Source organism: Peromyscus californicus, unplaced genomic scaffold (assembly GCF_007827085.1).
Source record: "Peromyscus californicus insignis strain IS unplaced genomic scaffold, ASM782708v3 Scaffold_19__1_contigs__length_69161282, whole genome shotgun sequence".
In the NCBI taxonomy this organism is placed as follows: Eukaryota; Metazoa; Chordata; class Mammalia; order Rodentia; family Cricetidae; genus Peromyscus; species Peromyscus californicus.
The window spans coordinates 3,038,465-3,059,253 of NW_026294491.1; the positions used below are offsets into that span (position 1 = coordinate 3,038,465).

The 20,789-nt window shown below is 46.9% G+C and overlaps 1 protein-coding gene across 1 annotated transcript; it reads right to left on the minus strand.

Annotated features, from left to right (window-relative positions):
• Positions 1-9,952: 9,952 nt before the first annotated feature.
• Positions 9,953-20,181, minus strand: LOC128114348 (H-2 class II histocompatibility antigen, E-D beta chain-like). Its single transcript, XM_052744276.1, has 6 exons — positions 20,021-20,181; positions 15,187-15,456; positions 11,247-11,528; positions 11,004-11,114; positions 10,573-10,596; positions 9,953-10,276 (listed from the first exon to the last, which is right to left on the minus strand). Exons 1-6 carry the CDS (start codon positions 20,118-20,120, stop codon positions 10,263-10,265), a joined length of 801 nt encoding a protein of 266 aa, XP_052600236.1. The 5' UTR covers positions 20,121-20,181; the 3' UTR covers positions 9,953-10,262.
• Between the last annotated feature and the right edge of the window lie 608 nt (positions 20,182-20,789).

Sequence of the window (20,789 nt, forward strand, 5' to 3'; positions counted from 1 at the left end):
ATTGGCAAGAGTGGGGTATTGAAGTCACCTACTGTCACAGCCAATATGCCTCCTCCAGAAGTCTGTAACCCTTTTGCAGTAGACCTGAGAAACGCAATATAGCTGAGGTACAAGACAAGGACCTCAAAATAGCAATTGTGAATATATTCAAGTACCTTGAAGAGGATATGAATCAACCCCTTAACAAAGTCTGTGAAAACACAAACAGTTGAGTGTAATAATGAAAATAATTCAAGATATAAGAGCAAAATTTAACAAAAAGAGTCACTAAAAAAAAACCCAAACTGAAATAAAACTGGAAATTAAAAATTTAGGATGTCAAACAAAGGCCTTGGAGTAAAACCTCACCAACAGAGTACAGGACATGGAAGAGAGATTCTCAGGCACTGAAGACAAGGTAGAAGAAATGAATACCTCAGTCAAGCAAAATGTTAAATCTTAAAAAACAAAAACAAAACAAAAACCTATCAACCAAACAACAACGAAAATCCAGGCATGAAACCTCAAGGGAATCTGGGACTCCAGAAAAAGTCCAAATCTATGAATATTAGGGACAGAGGAAGGAGAAGAAGCCCAGGCCAGAGGCACAGAAGATATTTTCAAAAAAATCATAGAAGAAAATTTCCCAACTCTAAGACCCTTCTGTGGGTCAGGAGTGAGATAAAGGAAAGAGAGGAGCTATGAGGACAGGCTGAGAGCGTCGATGGGAAAGAGATAAGCTGGATCCCCAGGGCCTTTTATCCATCTTATTTTTATTTAATTCTGTTGTCACAGTAGGGTAAGTACCATTGTCACCCCCACTGAGGGAGAGATCAAGTGATCCCAACTAACCTCATACAAGGGCATTTTACTGGCAATATACCAGTTGGCAAACAATATACTCTAGATTCAAGAGTTTTCTACGATTCCATATCTCACCAGTTCAGCTACAACATCACACTGCTTCACAGTCACCTTTTGAAGACATTTGTTTATCAGAATGGCTTTAGTTACTTGAATTCATGGGTATCTATAATGACTAGACACTTAGTTTAATGAATGGAATTCTCCTTCCTTCAGGAGACCCCATATCTCCTTCATTATCCTATTCTGGGAAGAACACAATTGCATTTATCATGTGTAATGATACCTGAAGCTCCACATAGGTGACCTTCTTATGTGACCCAGCGGTGGTCACAGAGTTCCTAACTGTGATCTGTTGTTCTGGTCCTGTGTCTTGGTATACTGCCGATCAAGCTCAACTACATCAGATCAGGACAGAAATGGGATCTCACCATTTGGGGAAAATAAGAAATACTATTTTTCTTGAGGCAGTTGGAAAGAATCCAGTTCTCTGCTATCCTAGAATTGAGGCAACACCATGTCCCATGTTCTGTGGTAATTCAGTATAGAGGGCATGCAGGGCTGTGAATGTAGAGAGGACATAATGGAAGGAGGGAAACATTTGAGATGAGGTCTTCAAGAATGGGTCTAGTAAATGGAAAGTTACAATGGATGGGACATGAGTAGCTTGGAGACTGGAGGAAATGTGTGGTGCATTCCTTCAGCTGAGTTTTCTTGCCTTGAAAACAAAAAGTAAATTAAAAAAATCCATTCCTGTTGAAACGTGACATGTCAGATGAAAAGCTCTAGAAACTAATCAGTGGAAAGGGCTTGATGTTCTTTTAACATCAGGGTGAGGTTAGGACTGTGTCTTTCCTGAAACTGAACACAGTCCCAGACGGCTTCCACTTTGATGCACCCCACAAGGACAGCATCCCAAAGACCACCAAATGCCTTTGTCTGTGGGAATAAATGGCACACCTGTAATAGGAGACAGTGTGATGCTGTTGACAGTGTGATGCTGTAGACAGTGTGATGCTGTAGACAGTGTGATGCTGTTGACAGTGTGATGCTGTAGACAGTGTGATGCTGTAGACAGTGTGATGCTGTTGACAGTGTGATGCTGTAGACAGTGTGATGCTGTAGACAGACAGTGTGATGCTGTAGACAGTGTGATGCTGTAGACAGACAGTGTGATGCTGTTGACAGTGTGATGCTGTAGGCAGTGTGATGCTGTTGACAGTGTGATGCTGTAGGCAGTGTGATGCTGTTGACAGTGTGATGCTGTAGACAGACAGTGTGATGCTGTAGACAGTGTGATGCTGTTGACAGTGTGATGCTGTTTTACCACGCTAAGGGTTGTTTTTATCCTTTAGCACAAGTTGTGTGAACAAAAGATGGTGTACAAATGTTTAGCCACCTGAATGGGGGTTATTTTGGTTGGACTAACTAATTGATCAGTATGATGCAATATTACAGATTTTTATCATAACTAAGAACTCTTTAGAAAGCTCTGATAGCGGAAATTATAGTTGTATAAAGATGACAAAAGGAATATCTGATGCATTGTTGGGAGACCCCACTGATTCAGGTTGCAGTTCACTGTGTCCAGACAGATCTCTGAGCTCGGTGTAATATGGAGGACTCCCTTTGCAGCAGGACTCCCTCTCTACCCTCTTTGCGTAGTGTCTCTAGGCCTGGATGCCTGACCTTGTTTGGAAGCTGTCCATAAGTCTGGATGCCTGACTCATCTTAGGTGTGACCTTTGACACAGGTCCCTGCAGATGCTCTCCCCTGCCGCCCATATGATAATTAGGTATTGTGCTCCAGCTGTATGGTAGGACCTGGCTGCCAAACGCAAAGTAGGTGATGCTGTGGCTGCTGTCCCCATTTTACACAGTCCCCTCCCTCTGTAATGAAGTTGGGCTGTCTGATAAAGACTGAAGCTGTCTCCCAGAAGGCTCTTCCCATTGTATTCCCTCGTGTCTGAACTCTCTCTGACACTTACTCCTTCTCTCTTTGTCCTCGTGGTCTGGTGACCAATGGACCACGAGGAAAAGGAAGACCCCATAACTCATTTCTACAAAAGTTGATATTATTGTACCTAGATTAGTGCTATCTTTTGCCAGTGGTTTAGAAATTAAGCACTGGCTTCATTTGGAGCATGGCAGTGAACAAGAATGATCTTTATGTATCAGAAGAGACTTCTATCACTGGGCTCTTAATAAAGGAATTTGTATGGCATGGAGTTACTCATAAGCACTATATACAAATAACAGGGACAGTATGGAATCTACCTGTACCCATATCCATAGGGCTTTTCCCCATATTCCTGGCAGTGGTGGGTTTTTTTTAATCACATTGTTTATGCTCTGAATGTACTTACATCCCTCCTTACTGGAATTCCACCTCTAATCACACCTTTCCCTCTGGTAAACAGCTGCATTTGGATGGACCTTGTGTGTGTGTGTTTGAAAACGCTACTTATACCCCTCCTGTGGTTTACAAAGAGCTATATGGAATAGACAGTGTTATACCATCTTGCTCAGTAAATCTTTGCGATTGATCAATAGAATCAAGAACTCTCCTGAAACTGTAACGATTCTTTGCATCTACTTACCCTGTAATGTTTGCAGCCACAACCACGCTTTACTGCTCATCCCAGGATTTGCTGGACTACAGAGGGAGGTCCCAGAGATGGCCTGCATGATTAGTAAAACTATGAATGTCATGGCAAAAGTATTAGCATAGATTAATCAAGAGATGGGTGAATTGAGGACCAAAGTTTTATGAAATACAGCTAATATAGATTATTTGTAATAATACTACATATTATCTTGGTTGTCAACAATTCCCTGGCATGTGTTTCTTTAATGTGCCACATTTTTCTCCTATTGATGATCAAATTAATTATTTGCATAAAGAGATAAACAAAATTTCTCAAGTGACCTTTGAATGACCATCGTGGTTAAGACGGCTTCTCCCTTTCTTGGTCCTCTGTTAGCTATTTTTATGATTCTCTTATGCTTGCCTATATTAATTAGAATAGCCGTAGAGGTAATGCATTCAACTCTGACCTCTATTAAAGTCACTATTTTTTCCTTTAAAAAATTATATAAACACTCACAGAAAAACACTAGAGAACCCAGGAATGTTAAAGACAAACAATTGTCTCTTCAAGGGGAGTGCTGTGTTACCTGTTACCACCCAGAAGGCTGGGAATGGGTGTGGCTACTAGCCTGGTGACCCCCACTCTCTCTGTATGACTGAGTCCACACCATGTCCTCCCCCCGGTCCTGAAGATAACACATGTAGTCTATTTGTGGAACCCATCTTCATGGAAGAGGTTACATGCACTTTGGAAAAGGTTTCAATGTAATTGTGCCTTAAGCTTTATTGTTAACTAGGAATTATATTATACTAGGAGATATTTTCCCTAATTATTTTGTATGTAAACATGCCTAAAATAAACTGCTCAGTGTCAAACTCTAGAAGTTTGACAATAGGAGTTCCTGAGTCATGTTTAACTGGACTCCTTCTTGTCTCACAGAGATCATTACTCTGCTGGCGAGGTGTTTGCAGAGACCCCTACAATCCATTATTATGGGGGAGTTCTTAATTGCACCAAGAAGAAGATGACACTAATGTGACCAACAGATAAGCCACAACCTAGAAACTAGGTCACTGTGACATGTGCTGATCAAGGGAAGCTAAAGTGAGCTTTCCTGATGATATAATTATATAATAACAATCGCAGAAAAAAATCATATGACAGGCACACAGTAGATTACAGCTAAAAATAAAGCTGTCAAAACTCATTCACATCATTCTGAAAATTTATAAATGATATACATTTATTTTTAGGATTTGAATATTTTATGTATATATGTCTGCATGTATGTCTGTGAGGTCTACACCATATGCATGCAGTGCCCAGAGAAGCTAGAAGACAACACTAGGGTCCTGGATTTGGAGTTTCAGACAGTTGTGAGCCTTCATGTGGGTGCTGGGAATTGAACCAGGATACTCTGGAAGAGCAACCAGTGTGCTTAACCACTGAGCCAGTCCTCCAGCCCCCACATCTCTTTTTAGGAGGACTGGACTGACTCACACAGGACAGGAAATCTGTACATTGTTTCTATAACTTATGAGTGTCAAAAGTAAGCTGTTTAAAATGGTATATCTCTTTATTTCCTTCATTATTAATTTAAGAGAATGATCGTTTGGATAATACAGTGCTACAAATGCCCCCAAACCAGGGGTGGTCTGGGCTGAACTCCAGGGAGGGTAAAGCAAAGACAGTCTCTTCACTTCTGCTGATGTGAGGAGGCAGAACGGAAGCTGATTTCCTGAGGAAGGGGCAGTTGAGGTGGTTTCTGGAAACCTGGATCGGTCTGCACAGACCTTTGCTGCAGACTCTGAACCCACAGGACTGTTCTCACATGAATTAAATGTCAGCATTCCTGTAGCTCTCCATAGTGGATTCAAAGCAAGAAGCTTTCTCTGGCTGCCTTGGGATCGACAACTACAGATCAGTTACTGCGGGTAGGTGACTGTGGGGTGTAGCTAGAGCTTTCCTGCCTGGCCCACAGTCAGGACAAATCTCTCTCACCTGCCAGTCTCACAGTCGCTCAGACCCGACCAAGTAAACACAGAGACTTATATTGGTTACAAACTGTATGACCATGGCAGGCTTCTTGCTAACTGTTCTTACAGCTTAAATTAATCCATTTCCATAAATCTATACCTTGCCACATGGCTCATGGCTTACTGGCATCTTCACATGCTGTTTGTCATCGTGGCAGCTGGCAGTGTCTCTCTGACTCAGCCTTCCACTTCCCAGCTTTATTTTCCTCCTTGTCCCGCCTATACTTCCTGCCTGGCCACTGGCCAATCAGTGATTTATTTATTGACCAATCAGCAACACACTTGACATACAGACCATCCCACAGCACTTCCCCTTTTCTTTTTTTTTTTCAAAAAGGAAGGTTTTAACCTTAACAAAGTAAAATTACATATAATTTGGGAATTTGGGCGTTAGCTTCTCTTACTACTTCCTGCTGGAGGGGGGCGCTGTATCTTATGGGGACACAAAGAAAATTTTAGGATTATGGAATAGTCCATGAGGCTGTATTCTCTGAGCCAGTTGCCTTCAAACCGTTCCAGATGTTGGATCATCTGGGCCATGGTGTCATCGGAGACCTTTCAGGGGGTCTTGGCTGGTCAAACCTGATGTATCTTAATCTGGAACAAATCCATAACCTTTGGCTTTCTGTGGGAACAAAAGCAGAGACTCTTTTCCAAAGCAACACATTCTTATATCCAAATTTTGAAGTCAAGGTATCTTTAAAATATACATATTGGATTAACTCAACATCTTTTACGAGCAAATGTTTTTCTGCAGTTAAAAATCCCAAAGACAACACAATCCAGATTTTCTGTGTAATATTCATCTTCATGTGGCTTATTTTTTATATTAATTTTACTGTCTCTTTAAAGACTTTATTTTTTAAAACTATGTATTTGTTTATATAACTGTATATATCACCTTTTTTGTCTCTTTCAAGCCTACATATATTTTACACACATTGTAAACTATTACATCTGAATCTGTCTTATTGTGAATCTATTGCTTTAAACTGCAGCAGCTGTGGCTGCTGGCTCCGCCCACCTCAGCTTCCAAACATGGCAGAGGTAGTTTACCGCCAGCTCTGGGAGCTATCGTGGGTCTATGCTTTTATCCAAGCAGTGTGTAGCCCAGAAACCTCTTTTTTTTGTTTTGTACTAGCAAAGTCTAAATCCACCATGCAGCTTAATGTGCCACTTGCAGAGGCCTCATTCCCGCCATACTGCAGGTCAAGCGTGCTCGCCAGGAACCCACAAGTAGCTCAAACCGGCAGCTGCCGCTCATTTGAGAGAGACAATTAGGAAGCTGTTTTTAGCTCCGGTTTAGAATCTTTTCTCAGGTTTTAGGTGGAAACTCTTGCCACCACGTTGGACGCCATTTGTAGCTTGAGTTTTCCTGCCTGGCCCACAGTCAGGGCAAATCTCTCTCACCTGCCAGTCCCACAGCTGCTCAGACCCGACCAAGTAAACATAGAGACTTATATTTCTTACAAACTGTATGGCCGTGGCAGGCTTCTTGCTAACTGTTCTTACAGCTTAAATTAATCCATTTCTATAAATCTATGCCTTGTCACATGGCTCGTGGCTTACCAGCATCTTCATATGCTGTTTGTCATCATGGCAGCTGGCAGTGTCTCTGACTCAGCCTTCCACTTCCCAGCTTTATTTTCCTCCTTGTCCCGCCTACACTTCCTGCCTGGCCACTGGCCAATCAGTGATTTATTTATTGACCAATCAGCAACACACTTGACATACAGACCATCCCACAGCAGTGGGAAGCACAATACAGGATAGAGAGACCAGAGCCACCCTGGGACTGGATGCTGGAATAGAGGGCGGGAGAGACTGTGTCAGGCAGGTGTGTGGCTGCAGGCAGCCCTGCCAGGGTCAGGATAACAGACAGGGAGGAAGGAGAAACTGGGTGAGCACAGTCAGCCGACAGTGAGGAGTCTGGATGTGGCTCTCTGGGGTCTACTGACAGTGAGGAGTCTGGATGTGGCTCTTTGGGGTCTGCTGAGCCAGCACTGGGGAAGACCTCTGTGTTTTCAGCATGTGATCTCAGTGTTGTCACAAGGCACAAGGTCGTATCTCTCTTGTTACTCTGGAAAAAAAAAAAATGCCTCTGTTTTCTGTTTCAGTGTGGTCCCATAACAGTGTTGAGCCTGACCTGGTGCTGTGCGGGGGGGGGGGGGGGGGGGGGGGGGGGGGGGGGGGGGTGGGGGGGGACACGACGGACAGTGGGCGGACAGAGGGGGATGGGGGGGGCGGGGGACGACAATGACGACGACTGAAGGGGGCACTGGGGGATGTAACCTGCCTTCTCTTTAAGATTGGCTACTGGGCTCCAAAAAGAGGGAGCTCAGCCTCTGAGCATGCACAGAAGTTTACAGATCCAGGGTCAGGTGGTAGGTTGGGTGGGAGCTGTGGAAACCCACCCCAGTGCAGTTCACTGTCCTGTCACCTGGGAGTCTCACAGTGAGGGCCTGAGACCAGGAGCAGCAGCCCTGTTGTGCATCAGGGGGTCACACGTGACCTGCAGTCTATGTGTCTGGTTTCCTTCACTTCACAACTTTCCCAGGTTCATTCCTCTTCCTGTGCTTGACTCACAGGACTGTTGAGCGGCATCCTGAAGGTGGCTGTGGTTCCCCGTTACCAGATGGTGGGGATCTGGGTTGTCTCCGTGGTGTGGCTACGGAAGCCAATGTTTTTCCAAATATCTGTGCCACTACCTTCCTGGAGGCGGGGGTTGTTTTGCTTTTTTTTGGACAAGTTCTAAGGGTGACAAGTTCCAAGAGGTGGCATTGCTGAGTTATATGGAAATTGAGCGACTTTTGTTGTTGTTGTTTTTGTTTTGTTTTTCAAGACAGGGTTTCCCTGTGTAGCCCTGACTGTCCTGGAACCCACTCTGTAGACCAGGCTGGCCTCGAACTCACAGAGATCTGCCTGCCTCTGCCTCCCCAGTGCCGGAATTAAGGACATGTGCCACCATCACCGGGCTAAGATGCACAACTTTTTAAGACATTGTCAAAGCATTTTCTGAACACATTGTACCCCCTGCCCACCAAAGCTTCGAGGGTCAGAGGGGATTTTTATCCTCCCATGTGTTTACAGTGATGGTAGTAATGGGTGATGGTGATGGACCCAATAACATGCTGTTGTGTGTTCATTTATGTTTTAATTTTATTCATCAGCGACTTATTTTACTGACAGGACTGAGCTGGGAGTAGATTCTTCTATCCACTTCAACCTCTTCTCGTTCTTACATCAGTCGTAGGATTCGGGATTCTGATTCTGACTGCACATTAATCAACAGAAAATAGATGTCAAATGTTTTTATTGAAATGGATGCGTACAGCAGGAGTCACGACTCCATCAGTAAGTGCTGAAGTACAAGTGTGAGGACCTGAACTCAGGGTCCCAACACCCACATAAAGAGCCAGGCCTGGGGTGATGGGACCTGGAATCCCATTGTCTGGGAGGCAGAGACAGAGGGATCAACCAGAGATCTCTCGGTCCACTGAGAGACTGTGTCTCAAAAGAAGGTGGAGAGTAACTCAGGAAGACACAAGTGTGTCTCCAGCTTGCACATGCATGTTCATAAACATGTTCACACATGGGCACACACATGAGGAAAGAAAATAGATATATATGTTTTAGCATTCTGTAAAATCAGGCTTTAAACCACATTTTCCTTTTCTCATTTAATTTAAAATTTTCCATTTAAAAATGTGTGTCCATCTGTCTAGGAGGACAACTATGGAAAATTGTTCCTCTAACCTTTGTGTGGGCTCCAGGAGTCAAATCAGGTCCATTGGATCACACAGCCTGGGCTTTCATCCACTGAGCCACGTCCCGGATCCTCATGGGTTTGTTTTCTCTTGAAATTTCTCTAGGAAACATGTTTTCCTCAGGAAATAACTGACCAGCATATAAACTTTTGAAAACCATCATTTTGCTTGGTTTCTTTATTTCATTGTAGTTGAATTAATTGTTACACTTAATGATTCACTATTTTTGTTTTGTTTTATTTTGTTTTTTAGTGTGTGTCTCTGTGTGTGGAGGACAGAGGAAAACCTCAGTGTCTGGACACTGCTGCATCAGGTGGAACCCCACAGCAGAACCTTCCAGATTCTCAATCAATGCAAGCACATTTCTCTTCCCACCCAGCTGCTCCATAGAGCAAAGGACAGAGCTTAGGACTCAGAGCATCGCCCTGAGTGTGTTCTCACCCACACTGTGACAAGGGCCACAGCAGCATCTCCCTCCTCTGACATAGTCTCGGGGATTCCCTTCTTGTGTGCTTGAACAACTGTGTGTGATCTAATCATGTGTTGTCTTTCAAATTCAATCCAATTCAGAAAATTATTCTAATTAACAAGTAATGTATAACACTGAATTTTTCTTTCTTATATACAATCTGCCATGCTCATCCTGCACAAACAATGTCTTACAGCAGGTCATTCCTTTCTGTTTGCTATTTCTTCCTAAAAGTCAATGAGGCAGGTGATTTTCACTCTTTGTTTATTTGAGAAAAATGTGAGAAAGCATCATGACAGCAGCTGGCTGAGAAGCTCCAGACAAAGGGTGGGGGACAAAAGAGAGTGGGACAAAGGAGGTGAGAGGACTTCTGTCCTGGGGCAGCAGGCCCAGGCAGGGGCTGAGCAAGCCATCAGGGAGCACAGGTCCGCAGGGTCCAGGGTCAGGAGGAGCCGGGTCCTGGGTAGCACTGTCAATGGAGGAATGTGAACCAGACAGGACACGTTTTCTTGCCATGGAGACAGGGGAGCACCTTCCTCCAGCCTTGGCACCTCTCCTCAGCTCAGGAGTCCTGCAGAGCACAGGGGACAGTGGCCTTTCCAGACCTGACCCTGCAGTGGCTTCTCTCACCACCCCAGGCCTCTCCTGACAGCATGACGTGAGCAGAGGAACTTCTCAAGCCCCAAGTCAGCGCTGCCTCAGAGCACAGGCCTTCAGTAAGTGCAGGAACAAGGCTCAGTGAGAACCGCCTGGCCAGACCCTGGGATCTACACCTTCCCCAGTGTTTCTGTCTGGGCTCCATCACACCCCCAGCCCACACTGTAGGGGAAGCAGATCTGTCTCTGAGGGAAGACTGAAGGGTATTACCTGTCGGCTGAAGTCCAGACTGTCCTAGAAAAGAGAACAAAATAGACACATAAGTGCATGAAGACAGATCTGTCCCCAGATGCATGTCCCCAGGCTCTGAGCTGCTACCTGAGATTCCTCTGGCACCACAGCCCACAGCAGCCAGGGCAGAGGGGAGTGTGGACAGAGAGAGGGGCTCAGGAAGCCTCAGTCACACACCAGCCCAGTGGCTCTTCTTCATTTTTGCTCTGTTCCCAGTTCTCAAGTCAGAATCACCCCAACTTCCCCATCTCCATATGTTATCACTACTTAGGGTTCAATCCAGTAACTACAGACTGTTGTGTTCAGAGTCCACTGAAACCTGAGGTCACAGGGCCAGTGACATCCCGAGAACAGAGCCATGGCTCTTCCCTGAAATGCTGTGGAGTCTTGGCCCCCACCAGCCTCCTTACCTTTCTGATTCCTGAAGTAGATGAATAGCCCCAGCCCGAGGAAGAGCAGACCCAGTACAAAGCCCCCGACTCCACTCAGCATCTTGTTCTGTGCAGATGTGGACTGTGCCCCTGAGAAAGGAGGCCATGTTTAGGTTTTCAGCCCAAATCCCGGGATCAGAGGGTTGACAGGCTGGGGGTAAGCCAGGACACCCAACTCCTTCCTGTGGGCGGGGATTCACAAGTCAGGAGCTTCCCACTCACTCCACTCCACTGTGGCAGGGCTGGTCAGACTGGGATGCTCCACCTGGCAGGTGTAAACCTCTCCACTCTGAGGAACCATCTCCAGCATCACCAGGGTCTGGAAGGTCCAGTCTCCATTCCGGATCAGGCCTGTGGACACAACCCCAACCTTCTCCTCCTGGTTGTTCCGGAACCATCTGACTTCAATGTTTCCGGGGTAGAAGCCGCTCACAGAGCAGACCAGGAGGTTGTGGTGGTCCAGGGGCCGCGTCTTTGTTGGGTACACAGTCACCTGAGGCTCAACTAGAGGAGAAAGGGAGGTGAGAATAAGTCATGAGGACAGAGTGTCCTCCCAGGTTGTCTGTCTGTCTGCTCCATCCATCCAGGTGAAGACCAGGCAGGATTAAGAATCTAACAGAGTTGTCCCAGGACTTAGGGTCTGTTTTCACACTTCAGCTGTCAGCCCCACTCCCTGGAGGAATCACCAGCTGGAGGTGAAAGTCCTGGCAGTGAGAGGAAGGCTCTTCTCCCAGCTGTGGTAATTTCCCCAACAGCTAAATTATACCCACCTGTCCCTGGGTTCTGTCTCTTCTTGTCTATAGATGGCGACAGTTCTGTGTGTGAGGTAGGACTCATCTGTTTTTTTGCCAAACTCTACATAAATCAGCTTTGATATATCGTAGGTCAATGTTCTCTTAACGTGTGTTACCTGGGGATTCACAGTCACCTCAGCAGGGGCCGGACGGTCAGTTGTGAGCAGCAGCGTTGTGGGTGGTGCTGCAGTCTGCACCCTGACCCTTGCTGAGCAGTGGACAAGCTGCAGAAGGCAACTGGGGAGAATCCTATCTGACCTGAAGAAGCCGGGCTGTTTTCTTATTGTTTTTGTCTGGACAACACAGTGTACCAGGCATTCTCAAGGCTGTTATTATAAATCTCTCCCCTCCTTTAAAATTGGTTTAAAGAAGCCTTCCTTTTCTTTCTTAATTTCGGTTCATTTCTCCACAATCTTCTCAAGCTGTGTGAAGAAACTCTCCCCACCTTGACCTCTGGAAATGGGGTTTTCAATACCATACACGGTTCTGGATAGTTTTATGTCAAGTTGACACAAGATGAAGTCATCTGAGAGGACAGAACCTCAGTTTAGAAAATGCCTCCATAAGATCAGGCTGTAAACAAGCCTGTAGGACATTTTCTCAATTCCTGATCATGGAGGAAGGCCCAGCCTTTATGGGTGGTGTCATCCCTGGGCAGTGGTCTTGGGGTCTATAAGAAAGTGGGCTCAGCAAGCCATGGAGGGCAAGCCAGTAAGCAGCACCCCTCCATGGCCTCTGCATCAGCTCCTGCCTCAAGGTTCCTGCCCTGTTTGAGTCCCTGTCCTGACTTCCATAAATGATGAACAGTGATACAGAAGTATAAGCGCAATAAGTCCTCTGCCTCCCCATTGCTCTGGTCATGGTATTTCATCACAGCAACAGCTCCCTGACTAGAAAACACACCAAATCAGAATCCCAACACTCAGGCTGCACCAGAGCCCACAGCCTGTCATCTCCACATTTGCATGTTCCCTGGCTTTTCTCTGCTGCTGTCACTTCTAACACTGGAGGGACACAGTGACCGCCCTTAGCCTCCACTCTTTTCCCTTTCTTCTTATTCTGGTATGAGCAGGTCAAGAAACACAGTCTATCAGTACATCAAATTCAGAACTTTGTCTGGGCACACAGCGACATCCTGAGTAACCCAGACATGGTTAAGTACTCAGGAGCAGGTACACAGGTCTCCTGTGGGGTAATGCTCTTATACACTGTAAAGATTTGTCACTCGAATTAATTTAATAAAACACTGATTGGCCACTAGGAGAATTCTGGGAAGAGGAAGGGTGGAGTCAGGAATCGCCTGCCAGATGCAGAGGAAGCAAGATGAGAATGTTGTACTGAGAAAAGGTACTAAGCCATGTGGCTAAGCATAGATAAGAATTATGGGTTAATTTAAGTGTAAGAGCTAGTTAGTAATAAGCCTGAGCTAAAGGCTGAGCAGTTATAATTAATATAAGCTCCTGTGTGGTAATTTGGGAAGTGGCTGCTGGGCATTTGGGAATTGCTAATGGGACAGAAACTTCCCTCTACACAGGTCACATGCCAACGCTGGCTCATGTTATAGAGGGGGCTTGAGTGTCTGGATGTCAGGTGCCCCTGGGGTCCTGGAACCACAGCCTCTCCACACTAGACAGGAACGCAGATCTAACAAGGGATCATGAGGCAAACATCGTCACATGACACAGAGAAAGAACATGGGACCTGAAAACACAGTCAGCTTCATCAAGACAGTAATGTTCGCATGTTAAACAAGGAAATGATGGATTAAAGGCGGATCATCCTGTGAAGTAAAGTATGTAAATAAGGAAACAGACAGACAACAGCAGGGGATTTAGACCTAAGAAGCCTCATAAAAGTCAGAGGTGCCTTGTAATCGGTCAGTGTGTGACACAGTGTCACCTCAGAGGGGATAAGGGACAGTTGATTCTAGAGCCAAATATGTGTGACCATGGGCCAAGAACACAGAGTAGGATGACCCCAAATTCTGTGCTCCCACATGGTGATTGCTCTGTGATGTTTCCATAGTAACAGAACAACGGAACTGGTGAATAAATACTTTTCAAGTGCATCGTGGAAGCATCAGGTGGGCGGGGTGAGAGCAACGTGGGGACCCGTGGCCATGAGCCTCAGGTACTCTCCGATGACAGTCTTGGCTTTTGAGTGGGGGGAAACTACGTGTCTGAAAATTCCACACATCCCAGAAGGTTTCACTCAGTAGTCAAGGATGTCATGACAGAGACAGAATTAATTATCATTAGGCCCTGGATCTGCAACATTCTAACCTCCCCACATGAAGCCCTCATGAGTCCCCAGCCCTACAGAGGTCCAGTTCTTTCTGGAATCTTCCCTTCACAGGTCACAGTCCTCCCTGCCCCTGACTCTCCGCACACAGCTTACTCTGACACTTCATTCTCAGTGAGCTGCTTTTGTGAGCACAGAACACTTTGTTTCACCTGAGGCTGGAGGGAAAGTCCAGGAAACCCGGGGACATGAGAGGAGAGGGGTCCCTCACTCTGGGGTCTGGCTGAAGCCTCCAGCTAACAAAGAAGCAATTGCTCATGGCCTTTCTCTGTCCCCAGCTGTGACCTGCAGTTTCCTGGGAATCTCACTGGAGACCCACGACAGGGAAGGAACACAGGGCTAGTCCTTCATGAAACATAGTCGCTCCTGCGTTCACTCCATCCAAGGCACCAGCAGAGCCTCCTCCTGGGTCTCTCATCAGATTAGAGGGGAGAGAAAAGTACATTTCTCAGAGAAAGTTCGAGATGTCACCTGAGAGTCAAACACCGTATATGGCTGAGGCCAAGACAACCCTCTCTGCTCTTCCTGGGGGAGCCCATAGCCAAGGTCTCCTCTGTGTGACTCTTTGAGAAGCCGGCACTCTGGGGTCGTCTTTACCTTCCTCTGTCCACCCCCTTCTCCTAACTCTCCTACTTAAGCTAGATTAATGCATCTTAACACAGTGTCCACCCCCTTCACTGTCCTGGGCTGCCGTGACACTCTCCTCAGGGCTGGAGAGGTGATCTGAGCTAACAGTGCTGCAGCTCCTGCTGAGGACTCAGCTCTGTTCCCAGGCCGGAGTCAGGCTGCTTAAGAACCCAGCAGCCTCTGCGGGCTCCTGCGCACGCACACGCACACACACACACACACACACACACACACACACACACACACACACACACACACACCACACACACACACACACACACACACACCACACACCACACACACACACACACACACACACACACACACACACACACACACACACACACACACACGCCCTCCTGCTGCTCCCTCACAGCCCCCCCCTCACCCTCGTCCCTCCCCTCCCCCCTCCCCCCTCCTCACTCCCGCTCACGTCTCACCTCTCCGCTGCACAGTGAAGCTCTCCCCGACCCCGTAGTTGTGTCTGCAGAAAGTGTCCACCTGGGCCCGCCTGTCCTCCAGGAGATCCTTCCGGCTGTTCCAGGACTCGGCGACCGGCCGCCCCAGCTCGGTCACCGGGCGGTACTCGCCCACGTCGCTGTCGAAGCGCAGGATCTCCTCCCGGTTGTAGAAGTGTCTCTCCAGAAACCGCACACGCTGCGTCCCGTTGTAGAAATGACACTCGCATTTAGCTTGTTCCAAGAACCGAGCTGTGGAGACAGGAATGATCTTCTTCTCTGGGGACAAGCACCCGAGTCCCTGAGTCCTTCTTCAGCTGCTCCAAATGACCAGACCCAAACCCACCTCTGACGTCACCACAACCCAGGGACAGAAGGCAGCTGACAAGGGTGTAAAGAAGAGGTGGAGGAACTCTGGATAATCTCAATTCCTAGGAGAGGCAGGGACAATCCTCCATTAATAACGTTCAGCTCTTTTCTTTCCTTTCCTTTCTCTTTGGTTTTTTATATTATTATTATTTTTTTTTTTTTACTTTTGTCGTTTTGTTTTGGGTTTTTTTGTTTGTTTTTGAGACAGAGTTTCCTGTGTAGTCCTGATTGTCCTAGCTCTGTAGACCAAGCTGGCCTCTTTTCCTTCATTCTTTCCTTCCTTCCTTCCTTCCTTCCTTCCTTCCTTCCTTCCTTCCTTCCTTCCTTCCTTCCTTCCTTCTGGTTCTTCCTTCATTTACATCCTGACCACAGTTTCCTCTCCCTCCTCTCCTCTCACTCCCTCCCTAACACTCCCCCCCACACCCATCCACTCCTCCTCCATTTCTCTTCAGAAAAGGGCGATATCCCATGGACATCAACCAAACATGGCTTATCTGGTTTACCTCACCCAGCCTTAACAGGAGAGGAGGTGCCCACTCTTGTCCTTAGTCCTGACCTATGACCTCCATATCGAAAGTGGATGTGGAGGTTGATTGGACATTTTAACTCCCACTGTATTATTATTATTATTATTATTAAAAATAGACTTTTTCATACAATATATTCTGATCACAGTCCCCCCTCCTTCAACTCCCCACAGGTCTTCCTCACCTCTCCACCCACCCAAATCCACGTTCTTTCTTTGCCCTAGAAAACAAATAGGCAACTAAGACAGAAAAAAAAAAATGGAATAGAACAAAACACACACATACACACACACACACACACACACACACACAATAACATTTAAAAAACCGCACAAAATCTGAAACCATAATATATAAGCAAAAGACCTGTAAAGCATAAAACAAACAAACAACTCCGAGAATACCACTGAGTTCACTTTGTGTTGGAACTTCTACTGATGCACACCGGGCCTGCCCTTAAGATGTGTTTACACAGCCAGTGGGCCTCTTTGTTTTTGGGATTGTAGTATAATTACGTCATTTATCCATTTCTTTTCCTCCCCATTAGTCCTCTTAAATGCCTTTCCTTGTTCTCTTTCAAATTCAAGGCCTCTTTTGTCATTAACTGTTGTTATGCACATATATGTATATGCATATACATTCCTAAATACGTGAACACGCCCTTCTCAGTCTCTGGAATGTTACTGGCACGTATGTCTTCAGGGCTGACTGTTTGGCATTGGATAACCGACTGGAGTGCTCCTCCCTGGGAAGACTATTTCTCACACCCTCAGCACTCCTCAGTTGCCTGTGGTTCCTGTGTAGAGCTACAGCCTGTGGGCTTCCCTGTCACACACTCTTGGTCAAGGCAAGTGTCCCCTGCTCAGTTAGGGCTGGATGCTGCTGCTGGTCCCACAGCTCCAAGGGAAAAATGTCCCATTTGGGTATCAACTTGAGAACAGAACAATCCTGTCATGGACCATCCAGGAGGGAGAGGTGTGGTGTCCAGATTCAGGTCACCTCCCTAAAGATCAGCACCCAACAGATGTATCTCTTGTATTCCAGAGGCAGAGGGACCAGGGGTGTGTGCCCTCACTGATCCCACACCTGCCCTCTGTGATCCCTCACCTGCCCTCACTGATCCCACACCTGCCCTCTGTGATCCCACACCTGCCCTCACTGATCCCACACCTGCCCTCTGTGATCCCACACCTGCCCTCTGTGATCCCACACCTGCCCTCTGTGATCCCACACCTGCCCCTCTCTGTTCCCACACCTGCCCCTCTCTGTTCCCACACCTGCCCTCTGTGATCCCACACCTGCCCCCTCTGATCCCACACCTGTCACATCTGGAGCTAAGCTGGATGCCAGCACTCAGCAGCTCAGAAGACACCACACCTCCCACCCCTCAGGCTCCTGATCCTTCCTTACACACACCAGGTAGAACACAGGAAGTCTCCCTCAGCCTTGACCCTGTAGACCCAGGGAATCCAGAGAGGAAAACAGATGCCCCTCCCCCTCTGTTTGGAGCTTAAAACTGTGAGACTGAGGGACAAGCAGGAGAGGGGTGGAGCTCCACTGACAGGGAGACCTGAGTGACAGGGGACAGAGAGCCACTCTGGGGAGTGACAATGAAGGTGTGTCACAGATGAGAGCCAGAGGAGGAGGGTGTGACTGCCAGTGCCAGGGGAGGGGACAGATCTCAGCTGAGGTGACACCTTGTGACAACACTGAGTTCATGAGCCACGGGGCACAGGGGGTGAGGGCGGCAGCTGAGAGACGAGACTGTGGGATGAAAAGGAGCCGCACTCAGGAGCCTTGGGGTTGACGGGAGGTTTTAGATTGTTACTAATAGGAAACTGCTGGAGAAGTGTCCAGAAATGAAAACCACTGTCATAAATCTGACCCACAGTCTCTTATCTGAATGACAGGTCCAGAGAATTCACAAACCAGATCTTTTTAAACTCAGATGCCCAGTGTGACCCCAGGGACAGGTGAGGGTGTCAGTCAGTCACATGAGCGTCTGTGGTTTCTATAAATAGAGATGGGGAGAGATGCATCAGATACACAGTTTTCCATTTCCATGTTTAATCTAACTCAGACAATGAACAGGGGATCTGTTAACAGTAACTCAAGTCCATGCGAGCACCAGGCATTATCACCTCACCAAATGCACAAAAAGATTTAAGTTCAGTGCATTTCGTGGGAAAATATTTGTGGCAGTCATCACTACTCATGACTAATAGAGAGATTGCTGAGAGTTTCAGAGATGGAATCACTGATCTCTGTGTTTTGAGACTTTACTGACGATAGAAGAATGAATCTGATTTATATAAAAAGACAAAATGGAGGAAAACAACAGTTTTTTTTTTTTTTTTTTTGTTTTTTGTTTTTCGAGACAGGGTTTCTCTGTGTAGCTTTGCGCCTCTCCTGGAATTCACTTGGTAGCCCAGGCTGGCCTTGAACTCACAGAGATCCGCCTGGCTCTGCCTCCCGAGTGCTGGGATTAAAGGCGTGCGCCACCACTGCCCGGCTAAAAAACAACAGTTTTGAAAGTCATCAGAATAGTTTGTGAGAAGGACGATGATGCAAGGGCAGGAGCCTGGTCTGTGGAGTGTGACAATGAGGTGAGAGGCAGTCTGGAAGCTTCTGCGTGTCCTTTGATGAGTGAGATGATAACACAGAGAAGAAGCACACAGTGTGGCAGCAGGCCCCAGTGCTCTACAGGACCATCCCTCCCAATCCTTAATCAGCTCTATGAAAAATTGTCTCTTCCCCATTTTACATCAGTTAAAGCGCAGAGGGGTCAGATGGCTGGTCCACAGTCCAGCATTTCAGGGTCACAGCTTTCAGCAGAGTTAATAACCCGGCCTTTTATATCCCACGTGCAGATCCCAGACTTCAATCATTCTGTGCATGATTTAGATTTTGGATTTATCCTATAGGCTTTTGGTTTCCAGAAATTAAAACCGTGATCCTAACACTGACCCTCAGTCTCTTATCTGAGTTACAGATCCACAGAATTCACAAACCAGATCTTTTTAAAATTTAATGCCAAATTCATTTGTCAAATCTGACCTGAGGGGAGGGGTGATGGGATTCAATCCTCTTCCCTGGTCCCAGCCAGAGAATGTAGGAGAAAAATTAAAGTACAGGCATGTGAAACAAAACCAAAATGGGCTCTAACCCACCCCGGGCTCTCAGAAGAGGCCTCGCACACTTGGAAACAGCTCACACAGCCCATCCTCTCTAAGGCTGCCTCAGCTGGCCTGTGCTCCCAAGGAGAAAGGGAACTCACCACCACCCCGCAGAGCTCCCACTCCTGAACAGGCTGCACAGACACTGGAGTCAGGGAGAGAGAAAGACAGAGCCCTGGGCTCAGCCTCCCAGGTGCCCAGGCAGCGACCTCACAGCCTGCAGAGGATGCACATGGATTGTCCCTGGGATGCTCTCCCTGTTCCCGTGACTTCATGATGCTTTCAGAAAAACCTTTTGATTACTTCAATATTTGACTGTTTTTTTTTAACTTATAACAACAGAAACACACATACAAAACAGAATACAAATACACACGTGCAGTTCTGTTTTTAAAGAGAAACCTCGTTGTCTGGCATAGCTCAACACAATGAAGACAAGCCCTGTGCAAGAGGTTAATTTAACATCACGATTATCAATCCTCCTGAAGCCCTGGGGGAATATGTCACAAGGCTGGAGATGTTACTGGAAGAAACTGAAAAGCAATGGCTGACATCGGGGGCCCCTCACACAGATCTCAGAGCACAGGCAGCCAGCCTCCTATCTGAGGAACAGTTTGGATTTCATGTGAAGACTGTGGGTGGTCACAGAAAATAATAGCAGATTAAGTGACTTGACCTGGGCAGTGAGAAGTTGGCCCCTTCCTCCCCCACCCCAGCAGCTCAGCCCCTGAGGTGTGTACTTACGTCGGGGGTCCCTGACCAAAGCCACGGGAGGACTCAGCACCATCAGTGTCAGGACCACAGCTGCCACACAGGGGCCTCTGGGGAGCCACAGTCGCATCATGCTGGAGGAGATGAGAGACCTGAACAGGAGGAGCAGACAAGCTCACACAGTAGAAACTATGTCCTCTCTTTACCCATTGCCAGGATAGTAAGAGCCAGGGGATTCACTGCTCTGGTGCTGATTGGGTAAAGTCAGCGTGAGTAGCCAATCAGCAGCAGAGGAGACCAGCATCATCAGTTGCTGGTTAGAGATTCAGAAAGAAGGTCCCCTTCTGAAACTTGCTATTCTATTCATTAAAAGGACACTCAGCCTGGTTTGGTGGTCCAAGGCTCCAACCCCAGCACTTGGGAGGCAGAGGCAGCTGGGTCTCTGTGAGTTAGAGGCTATCCTGGTCTACATAGTAGGAACCTGTCTCAAACAAACCAAGAACCTAACAAACGAAGGGATAGTTTTGTGGGGGCAGGGTGGCTGTTGGTTGGTAGTTCATGTCCCCTAGTGCATGGCCCCACACCCACGTGCATGTGGACAGTGATACCTGAACTCAGTGGCTGTTCATTTTTTTAAAGAGAAACTGAAGTTGGGAGGGAGGCATGTTGGAGGGTCCCGGGGAAGCTGGAAGGAGGTAGTTGGTGGTGAATAGGATCAAAATACATTGTAGACATGTGTAACTTATTCAAAGAATAAATATTGTTTTCAAAAGGACCATTTTCTTAAGTATTTTAAATCTTG

Bases quoted from the DNA above. Each gene is read 5' to 3' on its own strand.
- LOC128114348 (XM_052744276.1), bottom strand. From the start codon at position 20,120: ATGATGCGACTGTGGCTCCCCAGAGGCCCCTGTGTGGCAGCTGTGGTC. The intron at 11,115-11,246 runs GTGAGTGGGAAG...CTCCTTTCTCAG, and splicing joins CCCTGCCACAGTGGAGTGGA to GGGCACAGTCCACATCTGCA. The intron at 10,597-11,003 runs GTAAGGAGGCTG...TCTCTTTTCTAG, and splicing joins CTACTTCAGGAATCAGAAAG to GACAGTCTGGACTTCAGCCG.